The 18,573-nt window shown below is 33.1% G+C and overlaps 1 protein-coding gene across 2 annotated transcripts in view; it reads left to right on the plus strand.

Annotated features, from left to right (window-relative positions):
• The window catches only part of LOC145278335 (monocarboxylate transporter 9-like), a 93,295-nt gene that overhangs the window by 32,907 nt on the left and 41,815 nt on the right, over positions 1–18,573 (plus strand). For both annotated transcript variants that reach the window (XM_080130627.1, XM_080130626.1), the window contains exon 2: positions 12,498–12,759. In XM_080130627.1, coding sequence (XP_079986753.1) covers positions 12,510–12,759 — 250 coding nt within the window. In that variant the 5' untranslated portion in view covers positions 12,498–12,509. The remainder of the gene's footprint in view (positions 1–12,497; positions 12,760–18,573) is intronic.

Raw genomic sequence — 18,573 nt, forward strand, 5'->3', positions numbered from 1 at the left:
ATACGGAGGCAGATTTTACTGATGTGCTGTATCACACAAATATCCAATGGTTAAGTATAGGGGAAGTACTGAAGAGAATATGGGACGTTAAAGCAGGGGTTGTCATGTTTTAAAATATGAAAGAAATTCCTTGTGACTTTTTAAAAGAAATGGAGTGTGACGAATGGGTTTGTGATTTTGCATTTGCTGTAGACATATTGCAAAATCTGAGTGAGTTAAATACAAAACTACAACGCAAAAGTGTATTTGCTCATGAATTGTATGTTGAAGTGAAAGCGTTTCAATTGAAACTTAAACTTTTTTCCAAGCAGATTAAAGAGCAAAAATTTGTTCATTTTCCTTTGTTGAAAACACGAGCTGTTACACAAGCATTATCAGACAAATACAGTTCCCACTTGATGGCTCTAAAAGAGGAATTTATCAGAAGATTTGCTGATTTCAAGACAATTGAAGAACAGTTTGATTTGCTCAGCTCGCCTTTTGCATGTGACGTTGAAACATCTGCCGAAGAACTACAGGTAGATCTTATTGATTTGCAAGCCGACAACTCTTTAAAAAGGCTCTTTGAAAATAAACCACTAGTCGAATTTTATGCATCTCTGGGCCCAGAAAAGTTTTAAAATCTGAAAAATCTTACAAGGAAGATGTTTGTGTTATTTGCTTCAACTTACATATGTGAGAAGACTTTTCCATATTGAAAATTAATGAGTCAAAGAACAGATCACTTCTCACAGATTTAAATCTTCAGTCAGTGTTAAGAATCAGTACAAGCAACTTGACACCTAATTCCAACAAACTGGTAAATGATTGCAGTCAGTTACATCATTCTCACTGAGTCAATTTGATCCTTCTGTTGCTCAGTTGCTGAGCTATTATGTTTTTCAAATAAATATATTTCATATGAAGTTACTGTTTTAAAATATCAATAGAAATATGTTTTCCTCTTAAAATTGAGTTACTTTATTTTTAAATAAATGTGCTTCATGTGACGGTTCTTTTTTAATATATAAATTCATTTTTGTTCTTTGAGTTACTTTATATGCGTATCTTTTAAAGATTTTATTCTAAAATATTAATTAATAAGATATTTTTTAATCTCTTTAAACAGAGTTACTTAAGAATTGCTTTTATTCTTACAACAAGGTTATTTGTTTTTCAAATGTGTTTCATGTGAAGTTCATACTTAAAAATACATATTAATAAAATTGTTTTCTTTTAAAATTTAAATTTACTGTATCTTTCAAATAAATGTGTTTTATGGGAATCTTCTATAGTACTTTAAAATGCTAATAAATGAAAATTAATTATATTTTTTCTCTGAAATCCTTTTATTTTGTCTTTTTTAAAATATCAATTATATTGGAAAATATACAATGCGGCCCAGTAAAATTTAGAATTTTTTGATGCGGCCCTTGCACTGAAAAGTTTGCCCACCCCTGTTTTAGACCATCTTGCATGAGTCGATCTTCAGTTTTTGAGAAATAAGAGATTCAAAGAAGGCAAGAACCCTGTAAGGGATGACGAGAGGCGTGAGAGGAGTAAGGAAGTCAGAACACAAGAGTTGGTTTGCCAAATAAAGAATTTCATTGAAAAAAAAAGGCCGTTGTATACACACAGTAAGTGCACAGTTTTGATTCAGTGTGGGAACTGTACATTCGTGAAGAACTGAAGATGTGGAAGATTTGAGCGATGCACCAGTCTACAATTCCGTTTTTGTCAAAGACTATTTGACCAGATGAGTATCAAGAAAGTGTCTCGCCCTCCCTATTGTCCAGATCTTGCTCCCTGTAATTTTTGATTATTACGTAAGCTCAAGAAAAACCTTAGAAGCTGGCGTTAGGAGACAACTGAGGAGATGAAATAGACTGTTTCGAGGGTCATTGATACGCTCACACAAGAGGACATACGTGGAGTTTTCGTAAGTTATTGAAACGGTACAACAGATGAAATAACTTCGAATGGGGGTATAGTTTCCTATATGTATTATCAATAAAAAAAAAAGTCGATGCGGAAAAAGTCTGGAAACTTGTTGAAGGTATCTTATATCATCCATAATTTAACATTGTCTATACATTTTTCTTACTAGGAGGGGGCGCCCGGCTTTGCCCGAGCGTAAAATACGCTTAAATATGATGTTTTAATTTAAGATTTCATATATATTATTATAGAGTCGTGATTTCAAAAGTAAAAAAGAAAGTATTTAGCTGCCATCAGTTAGAATCGAAACCGAAATTATAGCATTCAAAGCGGGTGACGTTACCACTGCACCAACGTTGCATGCCTATAAACCTTGTAAGAATTAAAAATTAAAAATAAATCAAGATGAATGTACAAAATGTATATCGATTTTTTTTTCAATTTTAATCCCCTTAAAAACAATTTTAACCGGCTAAAGACACCATAAAAGAGCGATCAGTAAAAATCGAATCATTTGAGGCACCAAGCGCCGCACTGCTACTTTCCGTTTCGGAGGAGATAGAGTTTGAAAATATGGAAATAGACAGACAGGCAGATATTTATATATAAGGTTTTTAACTTTAAATAGTGAGATATTATTTGTAAAATATCATTTTCATTTATTTCACTAGCGAAAGTATTTTCCATTTGGTCGGATATGTTTGCTAGTTTAATTATTTTGGGGTATTACAATAATTTCCACGGCCATGTTGATATATTTATTTATATGTTATTATCGTTGATATAACGTAAAGCATTAATCTATGACGTTACGACAAATGTTTAACCCCCCTTTCATAAAAGACGAAATAGGCCAACTGGAAAAAAAATTCACACTGAAAATGTTTTGGTTTCACAATCTGGTCATGCATTCCCTTTATTTCTTTTGATTTTTTATGTAGTATTAATGCAACATTATCTCTGGGATTATATATATAGTATAAATGCAACATTATCTATGGGATTTTTTATGTCCTACTAGTCTGGGTGCCCGGCGTTGCCCGGGTGTTTGGAGGTGTGTGTTGAGCAAAAAAAAAAAAAAAAAATAGTGGTAGTAGGCAGGCAGGCAGGCTCGAACCCATACCACGAAGGATGAAAAGAACGGGAAAAATAAACGTGACGCCTTTGCTGTTGCGCCCATCATCTCACCGGAATTAATCTGACGAAAGAAAAAAATGAGATTTTAGAACTGCTATAATAAAATGAAGTTGGATTTTGTTTTAAAAAGCGGAATCAATTAATTTTAAAATTCGTTGGTGATCAGATGGTCTTATTTTATAAAATAGATGCAGAGGGTGATAGTTCTTGTTTACGATGCTACGATCTTGATACTCACCAATAGATTGGAAAGAAAACAAGACGACGTATGCTACGAACAGTGTTAAATATATCTTGGCAAGATGATCCCTCGCTGCTTTTGTGAGTAGGAACTTGATTTTATGGGAGGTCATTACCTAATTACTAGGGCTATGACAACACCACATTCGTTCCATTGTTTTTACTTTCGAGTATATATCAGACACAATTCATCAAGCGATGATCACGTCATTCTACATAAAATAAAAAAACATATAAGATATCAATGGATATATACCTGAGAATCAAAACAAGGAAAAGAATATGCTGCTGTCATAGCCCTACTAATTACTTAACTACTTAATAAGCGTTAAGTGAAGGTGAAATTTATTGAGCTATACAATTAAAAAAGAATAAAATGGTTCTATATGGCAACCATATAGCAGCATTTTAACACTATTAATCGACCCATTTCACTCCTTTCACCTCTCGTCTGCAATTTTTTTAACTTCAACTTATTTTTTACTGTTATCTTCAATTTTTTTATTTTCTGACACTTATTTTTATTGTTTTTCTCATTATCTTTTATTGTATGTTTTAATTGTATCTCAACATATTTCACGTTCATTGAACCCCAATTAACTAATTAATTTATTAATTAATTAATTCTTAGAACAGCACGCCTGTGGAACTATCTTCCGTTTACCTGCTTTCCAGCTGACTACAATATGGCCGTCTTCAAGTCCAATGCAAACAAGTTCTTGTTGAGCCGTTCAACTTAAGTTAACAAATTTACCAAATCTTCACTACTAACGGTTACTATAAATCTGATACTGTACACTCTTTAACCCTTATCCTCGAGTGGCCTCTGAGCCTTGATAAGTTGTAACTCCTATGTAAAAAAGACTTCTATGGCATATAACACCTACTCTAAAAGCGTACTTCATGCCTCTACCGCCAATCCTGTTAAAATCGCGCTCTAACACATTTAAAGTACCATAATTATCTAATATTCCCCTGCATAACCGTCTCTTCACCTCCAATTTATACCCTTACACAAGATTTCCTAATATGTGTTTTGCTAGACGTCGCATTCATATTTTGTTACCTAGCACCTCCCCGTCTCTTCTGATGAGAAGACTTAGGCTTCGAAATGCCTAGCATAAAAGGCTCACATTAACTCTACACACTGTATTGTATTCCATTCTTTCAAATTGATCAAGAAATCTATATCCATCAGTATACATTTTTCTATTATCAATATCTTTTCCTGTTGTATATATATATATATATATATATATATATATGTATATATATATGTGTATATATATGTATATATATGTATATATATGTATATATATATATTTGTATATATATGTATATATATATGTATATATATGTATATATATGTATATATCTGTATATATATATATATATGTATATATATATATATATGTATATATATATATATATGTATATATAATTATTACTCTAATAATTAAATACCTACAGACACCAGTGTTTCATCCTTTCGGGAATCTGCAGTTCAATGTTGAAATTTAAACATTTTATTTTTAAATGTGTTTTACGTCAGTCAGAGTGATCTAATCATTATATGATGGTCTATACACACACACACACATACATATATACTATGATGAATATATATATATATATATATATATATATATATATAATCATCCACATACAGTACATTTCGCTGTATCACGGCTCGTCAGTGCGGCTAAACTAGCAACTACCTCAAGCTAGGTTGTAAACTCGAAGTGTGTGTGTGCGTTTAGAGAGAGAAAGTTATAAAGATAGACAGACAATTAATCTTCCCATAAACGTACGTTATCTAATATCTCAAGAAAATTGTGTCTTAGAAGAAAGAAGAACCTTGTTCGTATAATGAGTCAACAAAATTTTAAATCTGAAAAATATCAACAAGTTTGCAACAGTTTACGACAATCCGTAACCCAAGACATAACATCTGGATAATTACAACAGACAAATCTATGAGGACATATGTGTGTGCATTATAATTTCTTATTAAAATCATTCAAAAATCGCATATTTTTTTAGTTCAGTTTTCTACAAGCAAAATATCACCAACATATTTACATGCGTTAAATGTAAACATTCACATTATTAACGTAAAAAGTCTTTTTGTTTTTTGACTTTACGACAATAGTCGAAAGATTTTGCATATTTTAGATTTGTGAACAAATAAATATTTTAAAAACTATATGCTTTGTTTCACAAACGTAATTTCCTGCCCTCATAATGTTTGATACAAATAACATATTCTGCAACGAGAGATAAAAGTATGGGATAATGAAGACAAATAGTTTCAAACCAAATATGTGTGAATATTTGGATGACAAAAGTGTAAACATACGTTTGTCAATTAAGCTTTTGTATTCACATAGTTTTAACAAGTGTACAAAGTGAAGTTGTTTCAATAAGAAGCGATATATCCAGCTGTCAGTTCCCTAAGTAGCAAGCTTCTGGACTTGACCATTACTTCTGATCTGAAATGGTACACGTACATCAAATTTGTTGCCAAGGTCGCTAGGAAAATGGTGGGATCCTTCTATCGATCAAGTAGATATCTCATTGCTGATGCAATTCTCTACCTATATAAGAGTCAGGTACGTCCAAGGATGGAGTACCGTTGCCACATCTGGGCAGGAGCTGCTAGAAATACCTTATCCTGCCTTTACAGAGTTCAAAACAGACTTCGTAGCCTAGTGGGGATGCCCTTTACTCTTCCCTGCAACCTCTTTCTTTCTCACAGAAGAGACCCTGCAGGCCTGTCTCTGCTTTATCGTAATTTTCATGGCAAGTGCTCGTCTGAGCACCAATCAATGGTCCCCCCTTGCCAAACTTTCACAAGAAATACTCGTCTAGCTTAAAACACTATGAATAATCCCCCCACTCTTTATCCGTGCCTAAACCTAAATGTAGATTCCATGAACAAAGTTTCTTTCTTAGAACTTCACGCCCGTGGAACTCTCTTCTACTTGCCTGCTTTCCGGCTGACTATAATATGGTCATCTTCAAGTCCATTGTAAACAAGTTCTCGATTAGCCGTTTCTCTTTAGTAATCCAATTTACCAAATTTTCACTACTAACGATTACTGCGACATTGACCACTATACGCTTATTAACCCGTATCCTAGAGTGGCATATGGGCCTTGATAAGTGGTGATTCCTTTGTAATATATATATATATATATATATATATATATATATATATTAAATTCACAAGTATTATGTGGATATTTGTAAAGAATGGGCACCCAGAATAGTTCAGTCCTTAGTATTGACGGGAAATAATGAAAAACACAATTGGAAAGCTATTCTTCTTATGACTTTTTCAACTATTTTTAAATATGACTATATTAAATTTTTGCCTGACCCTAACCTAACCCTAACCCAAACCTTACACAAACCTTTCAAATACTTAGTATCGACTGCGTTTTTACATTTTTTTCGCACGAATGTACTTGATGTGTCTGGGAGTGTTCTTACACAGGTTTTGTAACGGAACGTCATAATCACCACAAACCCCCAAAATAAATAACATCCAATAAAATCAACACTAGTTTCTTTTATAAAATAGAGACACGTTCGAATTGAAAGTTTGTAAAGCACAATTGAATCATGATACTTGACTCTTGTACGCTTGATTTAAATTCAAATGTGCAAAAATAATTTTATAAAATCAACAGTTTTTTTATTTGATAAGAGAGGGGAGTGTTCGAAATGAATGTTTCCGTTTAGAGCACAATTGAATCATGATACTTGACCTATGCATTTTAAACTTTAATGAAGCCATCATTTTCAGATTCTCTACAGTGCAATGTTGACTACACTGTATTGTGGATTTAGACAGTGTAGATGGCACATGAAGATTTCTCCTGATACACTGCGGGGGAAGGGGGTTACTTCAAAAGAGCATGCAATCAATCGATTTTATTAAAAATGGCCCATTTCACCGTTTATGATGCCTACAAAAGTATGGGAGGCAGGAACATTTGTTGAATTTGTTGATCAATATTCCATTGAGGACGGCGTCGGGTCTTCGCGCTAGTGTATATATATATATATATATATATATATATATATATATATATATACTAGCAGGCCGTCCGACATTGCCCGGTCGTAAAATACGCTTAAATATGATATTTTGATTAATCAGATTTCGTATTTATTATTATATTATATATAATCCAAAATTAAGTAATAATTTTAAAAGTTTAAAAAAAAATTATTCGTGCGCCACCACCGAGAATCGAAACAAAAACGTTTAGCTTACGATTTACTTTTTTCTTTGACGTTAATGTCTGAGCCATGAGACCATGTTTGCTGCAAGACTAAGAATTTAAAAAAATATCTAATAGCTATTACGTTACGCATGCATAATCGTAATTCCTTCGTTCGCTGGTGAATTCCATTTTTTTAATTTTCACACTTTTGCACAGATTGTTCCCGGCTAAATCACAAATATAAAGTTTCGCAAGCGTTCGAAGACCCTATATATAAAGTTTCATGTCTGTAGACCAAAAACTGACAGAGGAGTTTAGTAGGCAATTTGTTTTTAAACAAATATATATATACGCAAACATATATATATATATATATATATATATACGCATACATAAATATAGATGCATAAATATATAAAGAAGTTTGTGTTTACTATAATTTTTACGCAAATATTACGCAAGTATAAATCATATAGAATATCTGCATGAATATAATTACACGTAATAGTTAACTAAAGATGATCATCCCATGAGAAAAAAAGAAAAAACTAATAGGGAACTAATTAAAATGAATGTTTAAAAGCATATGCAAATTAGCTAGATCTTTCAAAAATGAATGCAATTCGACGACGATCTATAACATAGTTGTATTTTTTTTAATAAATAGAAAAAAGTTTTTAATACGAATATTAGTACACAAAATAAATTCATAGGTGTATATTTATATATATATACTAGCGAGGGGTACCCGACGTTGCCCGGGTGTTTGGAGGTGTGTGTGGGGGGGGGGGTAAAAAAAAGTAAGTATGAGGATCGAACCCGAACCGTTGAGGCAAAGTTGTGAAAAAAAAAAAAGTGCGACGTTAACAATTGCCCCATCGCGACATGCTTGCGGAAACACGTTTGAATTTATTTAATTCCTTGGATTTAGCAGGTGCTCGTTTTACTGAGTTAATAAGGTCAAGTTTGACTGCGGGATTTCATTTACTGCTGAATGCTCCCCCCCTCCCGCCAAGATGTTATAGGAAAAAGACTAACCCACATGCGGCGGGCGACAAATATTGAATATTTATCTTCCCGAAATCGAGCAAATTAAATAGACAGGCGAGCTTCGTTGTTAACTGTGAGATATTACGATTTATATGTGATATAAAAATTTTTTAAAAGTTGTGAACCGACCGACCACTTCTCTGAAAGAAGCCTTTTGTAGACACACAGATAAAGCGAACACACATACATACATTTTCGCCTTTATATATATATATATATATACATATATATATATATATATATATATATATATATATATATATATATATATATTAAAGAGTTTGACCCACGTCCAGGTAACCTACCTCTAAAGTTTTAAGTGTTTAGCCACAAAATTGGCGGAGGAGTTTGGTAGAATCTGCAAAGGTCAACTCTTTCAACTTTTACCTCTTGGCAGCTAAATTTTCGCCCCAAAACTAATTTAAAAGCTTGCTGCATGTCTGAATACCCTTTATGTAAAATTTCAAATTTTTAGACAAAAAATTGGCTGAATAGTTTGCTAGAGATCTCACAGGTCAAATCTTTTGAACTTTGACCCTTTGGAAGCCAAAAACCGATTAAAAGGCTTGTTCTATGTCTGTATAGCTTTTATGCAAAATTTCAAATGTTTAGACCAAAAATTGGCTGAGTAGAGACCGCCGAGGTCAAATTTTTTAAAACTTTGACCCCAAATATAGCCCCTTAACATTTATTGCTTTGGGCTCAAATAAAATTAAAAAGTTTGATCCATGTCCAAGTAACCTACATCTAAAATTTCATGTGTTAAGACCCGGAGGAGTTGGTAGAGTTTTTAAAGGTCAAATCCTTGAACTTTGACCCCTTGACAGCCAAATTTCTGGTCGATAACCGATTAAAATATTTTCCCAAATCTCAATACTCCTTATGTCAAATCTCGAGTCTGTAGACTGAAAATTGACAGAGTAATTTGGTAGGGAAATGTACACACACAGACACACACGCACACAGAGACAATTTTACTTTTATAGATATATATATATTATTAAAATGGATCAAATCCGACGATATGAAATTTAAAATGGAGGCGGAGAGACATAGAGATTCAACGTTTCCCTCGACTTATGCTAGCCTTCTCAAGAGGGATGTTCACCATTTTAAATTTCATATATATATACAATTATTACTATAATTATTATTTTAATACTTACAAACACTATTGTTTCATCCTTTCGGGAATCATCAGTGCAGAAAGTAACGATCACAGCCGGCAGGAGATTCGAACCCGGTCACGAATCAATGTCTGACCCCATTAGCAAAGAAACAAACCACACGGCCAATGTTAACAGCAAGAAATACCGTTGAAATTAACATTCATATAAAGCATAAATGTCAAGACGGCTGGCAATAATTTTATGATTGTGGCATAATGATCTGCGCACGTGAGCTTAAGTGACAAACTTATTTCATTCCAACATAAGGCGCTCAACAAAGAACCAAGTTTTTATAGGGGCTAACATAATTATGACTATAATTATTATTTATATATACATATGTGTGTGTGTGTATGTGTACGAGATGTTCCAAATGTAACGCCTCCTCTTTTTTTATTCCATTCGTATGGATTATAGGGTATCACAAATTGCATTGTTACTATGGCTAAACTTATGCATCCATTACCTGAAAGTTCCATCCATTGTTATAGATATTGATGATGTGAAACTTTGAGAAAGCAACCTCTGTCATAGACGTGTGTCAAAAGCAGAGATGAGGCATTGAATTTCTCTATCTAAAAAAATGAATTAAACCAATTAACGGTCACTGGTCCCCTTTGAACTTCTACGAAGCGGATGCAGTCGATGTCCTCAAAGTTAAATGGGTTCGTCGATTTAAAAACACACACACACACACACACACATATATATATATATATATATATATATATATATATATATATATATATATATATATATATATATATATCAGAGAGGCGGTAGCACTCTCTATATAGGGATGGCCCGTACACGCCTATATACGCCTACAAAACAAAACTATCCAAATCTCAACTAAAATCAACTTATAAGTTTCAAAAAGCACATATTCTTACAGAGAAGTGTCTTACGAATCCAGCGAGTGTCAGAACGTAGGTTAAAATGTCAAAAGAGAGCAAAAAAAAAGGGTACAAAAATGGCCAATTGTTCTTCTTTCTTCTTCTTTCTTCTTTCTTTTGAGACGATGTATTTCGGTGTACGAACGGTCTCTGACAACAGTTCAAGCATCAATCGACTGCTCTTTACACGGAGAAGTGCAGTGACCCATCGCTTTTTAGCTAACTCCATAATTAAATAAGATTACGTGTAATAACAAGTTTTAAACACTATATACCCAATGTAGACAGACCACTTCGAACACGGAACTTCTCTCAAAAGGAATGAAGATTGGAGAAAAGCTATAGGGCTATACTTTGGATGCAATTCTATTTCCATGTGCCTAGCCATTCATAGCTATCTTGTTTGTATACTTTTTGGCATACCATCCCTATATCCTTTTGCATTTCCAATGCTTTTTTATTCTTGTATATATATATATTCAAAACGTTTTCACATTTTCATTTCGTGTTGTCTCTTTATTGATACTTATTTGACAAAGTCTACTTCGGAGATGCTTGGGTATTTATAATTTTTACTGCCCTGATAAAGTTCTCTGCGTGTCACTATGTGTGTGTGTGTGTGTGTGTGTGTGTGTGTGTGTGTGTGTGTGTGTGTGTGTGTGTGTGTGCTTATTTCCATTTATAAAAAATGCAGATAGAATTTACCATATTTTCTCTTGTAAAATGATCAGTTTAATAAAGAAAAAAAAAATTAGAAAACGGTTCGGGGGGTGAGCTTAATTTCATGGGAGATGAATATTTGCCGGATAAAACATTTTGAAAAAGTTTTGAATTCTTTTATCTTCTGGGCCAGGATTTTATTAGATGTTTTGCTCCACTTTTCAAAATTTATTAGTAGCAGCAAAAAAGTAGTACATTCTTTTGAGTAACAAACCATGGCCTTGCGATTAAGCCTCTAAAATTTTTATTCAATTTTATATTGAGTGAGATAGCGGAGAGGAAGTTTTTCATCAACCCTTATTGGCCACTTCCAGAAATACCGTTGTGCCATTTCCAGAGATACTGTGGTTTACCTGCTCCCGTCTTGGTTATAAACGTGTTAAGTGGTGCTTTTCATCCTGGATGCCGATTGCCAGTGTATATTTTTGTTTTTATTCATATTTTATACGAATTTATTATCAGGGAAGAAATGTGTGTTTCAAAACGGACAGATCAAATTGTATGAATAAAGATGATTTTTCAAACAAATTCGGAACATGTATTATATTTGTATTATTTGGATTCATCAGACTACTGTTCTCATCTTGAGTGTGATTTTCACAACGTTTCGGTCGATGTACCCTCTGACCTTCTTCAGGTGTATCTAGTTGAACTCGGGAATGTTTCTGTCGAACTCGGGAATTTGGACAGAATTTCGAGCGGAGCCCTTTATTTACTTCACGGTGGGGGGGGGGGGGGCTTCTCTTGTTCCTTCAGACATTACTGGATAGAGGGCATATTGTTCATCATGGCTGACGGAACAAGACTATGTTACTCTCGTGAAGTAAATAAAGGTTTCCGCTCGAAATTCCGTCGAAATTCGCGAGTCCAACAGAAACATCCCCAAGTTCGACAAGATACACTTGAAGAATATCGGAGGTTACATCGACCGAAACGTTGTGAAAATCACACTCAAGATGAGAACAATAGTCCGATGAATCCAAATAATACGAATAACCAATCCTCATCTCAAAAATTCAGAAACGTCATGTAATAAATTATGCCATTATGAGGTCAAGTAATTGGCTATTGTGAACTTTAATAAATGTAAAGAATATAAATACATATGTCATTTTTTTTTCTTTTCATTCCAGGTGTGCTTCAAGATGACAGTACAGATAGAAGATAGGCAAATAAAACAGGATGTTGCTTCGAAACCGGAAACAGAAATACGACCACCAGACGGCGGTTGGGGATGGGTCATATGTTTTGCTGCATTTATGGCTAATTTCACTGTAACAGGAATGACGTGTGCAGGTGGTATACTCATGTTGGGCCTTCTCGATCTTTACAACGAATCTGTTTCAAAAACATCGGTCGTGGGTTCAATCTTCGCTGGTACTGCAATGTTTGGCGGTATTTATCCTTTTTGTTAATTTTCTTTGAACACCCTTATATGCAAGCATATTCTCAAGTCAACATTTAACACAAAATATAATATCTTTTATTATAATCATTTATACATATATAGTCGATGTTGTGTTGATTTTTTAAACGATAATACGGTTAATAGCGTCTCCAACCTTAGAGATCATCGGAAAATATTTTTGTCTTGGAGAATTGGCCATATTATTTTTAGACGTAAACAAATAAACAAATACCGAATAATTCGGCGTATATGACGGCCCTTTAAGTTAAAAAAAATCATCTTTAAAAACCAATCTTTCATAAGATACCGGATGTTGCAATCTCTAGCCTAGGCTAAGCACACATGGTTTCGTGATTTAGCAATCGTCTTATACAACCGATATATAATCAATTTATTAAAATTTGATCCAATTTTGTACCTCGTCTTATCTGACGGTCGTCTTATATGCTGAAATATACGGTATTATTTATGTATTATTCTACTTATATCATAAAACAGTAATCTACGATCTCGAGGTACTGCAGCGTAGCTTGACTGTGTCTAATATTCGAACATCAGACCATACGTATTATGGTCGAGTGCGTTAACCGTTACGCCATGTGATTCATAAGATGTGAATATTTCTTTATTCAAATACATTGCACAGTCAGCAAATCCAAAACAAGAAAACTCGTCGTTTAAAACAGATACACAATTATGTTTATGGAGAAAAGATAAGTTTACTGAATTGAGAAACCTTTTTGTATTTTGTTTCTTATAAGAGGTGAATTTAGAAACATATGTACCAGATAAGTGACCATTTGGGAATTTCAGGCGCTGTATGTGCTTTCGGCTTATCTCTGCATTGTTTTCAGTTGTCCTTAACCCTCACTTGCCACTGGTGTTTAACAATGTCGACTCAGGAGAGGTGTGGTTGGAGATTGCGCAAAACTTGACACAAAAAATTCACGTGCAGGCACTATTACAGTGGATATCCATAGTCTGCCAAGACTGAAGGAAGCCATATATAGATGTAGGTGTGTGTATGTATATGCATGCATCTATGTATGTATTGTGCGTGTATATTTAAGTAACGGCCACTTCATATAGATTATTGATCTCTATTTATTAAAATAATATTAAAAATATGAAGAATGATACAATTAATTTATCTGAAGGTATACTAATGTGTCTGCGTATGTATTTGTGTAGGCATGTGCGTGTGTGGGTATGCATCTGTAGATGTAGTTACATTTATGTATGTGTATAAGTATAAAATATATAAATGAACATTGTTATTACATATGAAATATTAATATAAACCAATTAAAAGTCTCGAAACAAATAAGATAAAAAAAAAACTCACATTGATTCCTCGAAATACAAAAGGCTATATGTCTGTCTGTCTGTTTGTTTCCATATTTTTAAAGGGTTAAAAATGGGTCAAAATTGAAAAAAGTCGTTATACATTTTGTATATTAATCTTCGTTTATTTTTAATTTTTAATCAGTTCATACACGTGTCACGTTGATACAGTAGTAATGTCGCCAGCTCCGAATGCTACATTTTTGCTTTCGATTCTAGCCGATGGCATCACAATACTTTTTTGTTTACTTTTGAAATCATGACTTTATAATAATACTAGCAGTTCAGCCCGACTTTGCTCGGGCCCTATGTACTGTTCATAACTTCCTCGATGTGTGAATACCCTTTATGTAAAATTTCAAATGTTTAGACCAAAAATTGTCTGAGTAATTTCGTAGAGACGGCAGAGGAAATATTTTGTAAACTTTGACCTCAATTTTAATACCTTATCATTTATTGTTTTGGTCTTAAATCAAAATACACAGTTTTACCAATGTCCAAGTTACCAAATCTAAAAATTCAAGTCTTTACACCAAAAAATTGGCGGAGGAATTTGATAGAATCTGCAAAGGAGAACTCTTAAAACTTTGACCTTTTGGCAGCCAAATTTTCACCCCCAAACTGGAAAAAATCCTTGCTGCATGTTTTTTTTTATACATAGACATCACCACTTATCAAGGACAAGAGGCCACTCGAGGATAAGGGGTAAAGAGTGTACAGTAGATATTAGACAATATAGTAATCGTTAGTAATGGACATTCAGTAAATTTGTTAACAAGTGGAACGGCTCATCAAGAATTAGTTTACGTTAGACTTGAAGATGACCATATTGTAGTCAGCTAGAAAGCAGCAAAATGGAAGACAATTCCACAGGCGTGCAGTTCTAAGAGAGAAACTTTGTTCATGGAATCTACGTTTAGGTTTAGGCACAGATAAAGAACGGGGGGGGAATTATTGATAGTGTTTTCAGTTAGACGAGTGTTTCTTGTGAAAGTTTGGCGAGGAGGGACCATAGACTGAAGCGCAGTCGAACACTTTCCATTGAACACCCGTTATGTAAAATTTCAAATGTTTGAAACCAAAATTGGCTGAGTAGTTTGACTTCTAGGCAGCTCAAATATTTACCCAAACCGATTAAAAAGCTTGCCCTAACAAAATCTCTAAATATTCTTTATGTTACGTTTCAAACATTTAGACTAGTAATTGGCTGGGTAATTTGATAAGACTGCAAAGGTCAAACTGTTTTTTTAACTTTAACCCCAACTTAGACCCCTTAACATTTATTTTTGGGGGCTCAAATTAAATTTAAAAGTTTGATATATGCCCATGTAACATACATGTTTAGAACCAAAATTGGCGGAGGAGTTTGGTAGAGTTTTCAAGGGACAAATCGTTGAACGTTGAGCCCTTGACAGCCAAATTTCTGGCTGAAAACCGATTATAAAGATTTTCCCAAATCTCAATACTCCTTATGTGAAATCCCCAGTCTGTAAACTGAAAATTGACAGAGTAGTTTGGTAGGGAAATGTACACACACAGAGTAATTTCACTTTTATAGATATATAGATATACAAAATCTGGACAAATCAAAATATCATATTTAAGCGTAGTATAGATGTAAATGTTCCTGAATCATTGGATGTATTTGTGTGTTGATATCGGTTGGCTCGCAAGGTCGCCTGGTCTAAACCCCTACGATTTTTTCTTGTGGGAATATTTGAAATCAAATATATTCAGCTTCCGCCCTGGATCTCTTGATGAATTAAAACGATCTATTCGTTATAAAATTGCTACTAATCCACCGGAAAAAAAACAACTTCTGAGAACGTTTACAATCGCGTGTTAGAAATGACAGGAAACATTTGGCCGATTTAATATTTAAGACTGTGTGAAATTAAATGGCACTCGAATGTACATTTGAAAAATATTTTCTTTATTTCATTTTTATTTAATTTGTTTTTTGACCAATAAATGTGTCAGATTGTTTTGGGGACACCCTGCATAAGCGTGAATGTGTGTGAGTGTTAGTATGTCTGTGGGTAAGGCTACATATACATTTATTTATGTGTATGTCATGTATATATATATATATATATATATATATATATATATATATATATATATATATTTATCTTGTGTTTCCTTTTTTAAAAATTAAATATGTTTTTAACTCTTTTTCAAGATGTCTTTTAACATGTTTTATTAATCATTTGTTCATATATATATATATATATATATATATATATATATATATATATATGCGTATCCAGATCTATATGTATATCTATGTATGTGTGTATCTGAGTGTATGTATGTACATTCGTGTTCAGATGTGAGTATAAACATATGTCGACGTCGGAAGGAAAATTGCTCGCTCATTCGCGCGCACGCGTGTGTGTGAATGTACACTTAGATGTATTTTAGATATGTGTAGGTATGTACGATGTATATTTATGCGTGTGTATCATGCGGAATATTCTTTAATGTTAACATAAGTTTAACCGTTGATAATGCATGGATAATTTTAAGCTGACTGACGCCAATAATATTTAACACTAGTTTTGGAACGATTAATCCGAATCGGAATGGGGAAAATCAGAGCTTTTGGGGGTATCGGAATCGGTATAGGATTCGTGAAAATGTTTACCTATGTTAGAAAGAGGTGTGTATATCTAACATACAAAATGTCTGTCGATGCCAAAACTGATTCCTTAAATTATCTTTTTTTAGTTGATTTCGTTTTTATAAAACATCTTCCGTTGCTTTCAGTAATAATAGAATAATAAATATTTATTGATTTTAGTAAAACTACAATCTCTAGATCACCCCATCACAAGTGTGTTGTTACGTTTGAGTAAACTACATACACATTTAAGCTGTGTTTTTATTGTAACCGAGACAAAATAACAATTTTATTGTAAAATATTTAGAAATATAAAGTATTGGAATCAAAATCGGTAATTGTATCGGAATCGGGAATTGAGTACGGAATCGGTAATTGTATCGAAATTGGGAAAACATTGGAATCGTCCCATCACTATTTAGAACTAAAGTTTTTATGGTCAGTGCGAAATGATCTGGAGTAATACAAGAAGATGAAATGTTAAATAACTATAAAGTCTCTTGCTAAAAGATGATTGACTGATCAACCTGCAAATAACCTCCGATTTCATCTCTTCCTTCCCCCATCGCTTTTTCTACCTCACCCCTCTCTCGATTTTCATTAATTCCTTGTGGTTCCTCCTATTTTTAATAAAAGTGGGTATTTATATAAATGTTAGTGTTTAATTTGGTCTTGAGAAGGACATTTGGCGTGACAACGTAGACTTACTGAAAAGAGACACTACAGAAACATATATGCACATATGTAACCAATGATATTTGCATGAATTAACATAAAATAAAACACGCTTTGTTCATTCACAAGCTCTTTTATTACATGCAGGAAGTTTCAGTGAATTTACATCTAAGAATCTAACACTTTACAACTATGATAAATATAGGGCGAGTCACGGGAAACAAATGTTCTTCGAACGCTCCTTGCTTTAGAAAGCGGCTTAAAATGTGTGCTAGTGAAAATGACCATCATTTGTCATTCGCTTCTAAATATTCCATGATGACATAGTTAAGTAAATGTTTTTATGTACGCTATAAATTTTTTGTTGAAATATTCGCAGTTTTGTTTTCCTTAAAACACCCGTTTCCCGTGACTCACCCTGTATATATATATATATATATATATATGTGTGTGTGTGTGTGTGTGTTGTGTGTGTGTGTGAGTGTGCGTGTGTTTGTCTGTGCGTGTATATATGTCTGTGTGTACGTGTGTGTGTGGGAGAGTGTGTGCCCCGTTTTCTGTGAAATTTATAACAGTGAATCTTTATCATCTAACTGTGCTTTTAAATATTAAAAAGGAAATATTACCTTATTAAAAAAATCTTTTATTCGTCGGGGAAAAGATGAGGAAAAATAACGATTCACACTTTTTAATCGTTAAAATAGTAACACAGAAATTAATATTAAATACGATTTTGACTTTAACACACTTTTTTTTAATCGTTAAAATAGTAACACAGAAATTAATATTAAATAAAATAAAAATATTTTTCGTAATGCGGAACTATTTTCGCCATTTTATTTCGGATAGAAATGAGCGGTCCACGAGTTGATGACTTCCGAATTACAATATTTTATCATCTGTTTAATCGATAAGTAAAAAAAACATTCTCTATTTTTTTAATTCAAATTCATTGTGACGGTTCTTAATTATACCATTTTGAAATGACGAAAAATAACGATTCTGAGTACACGTGCGTATAAATAAAAACAACTTTTTTTAACAATCGTTTTTTTTTCGATACAACTTATTTTAACAAACTTCAAAGTACACTTTTTACTGAGAAAATGAGTTAAAAATAAAAAATATACAAAATACTGTTAGAAACTAGCACAATATA

This window comes from Euprymna scolopes, chromosome 6 (genome assembly GCF_053919585.1).
Source record: "Euprymna scolopes isolate OS-2025 chromosome 6, ASM5391958v1, whole genome shotgun sequence".
In the NCBI taxonomy this organism is placed as follows: domain Eukaryota; kingdom Metazoa; phylum Mollusca; class Cephalopoda; order Sepiida; family Sepiolidae; genus Euprymna; species Euprymna scolopes.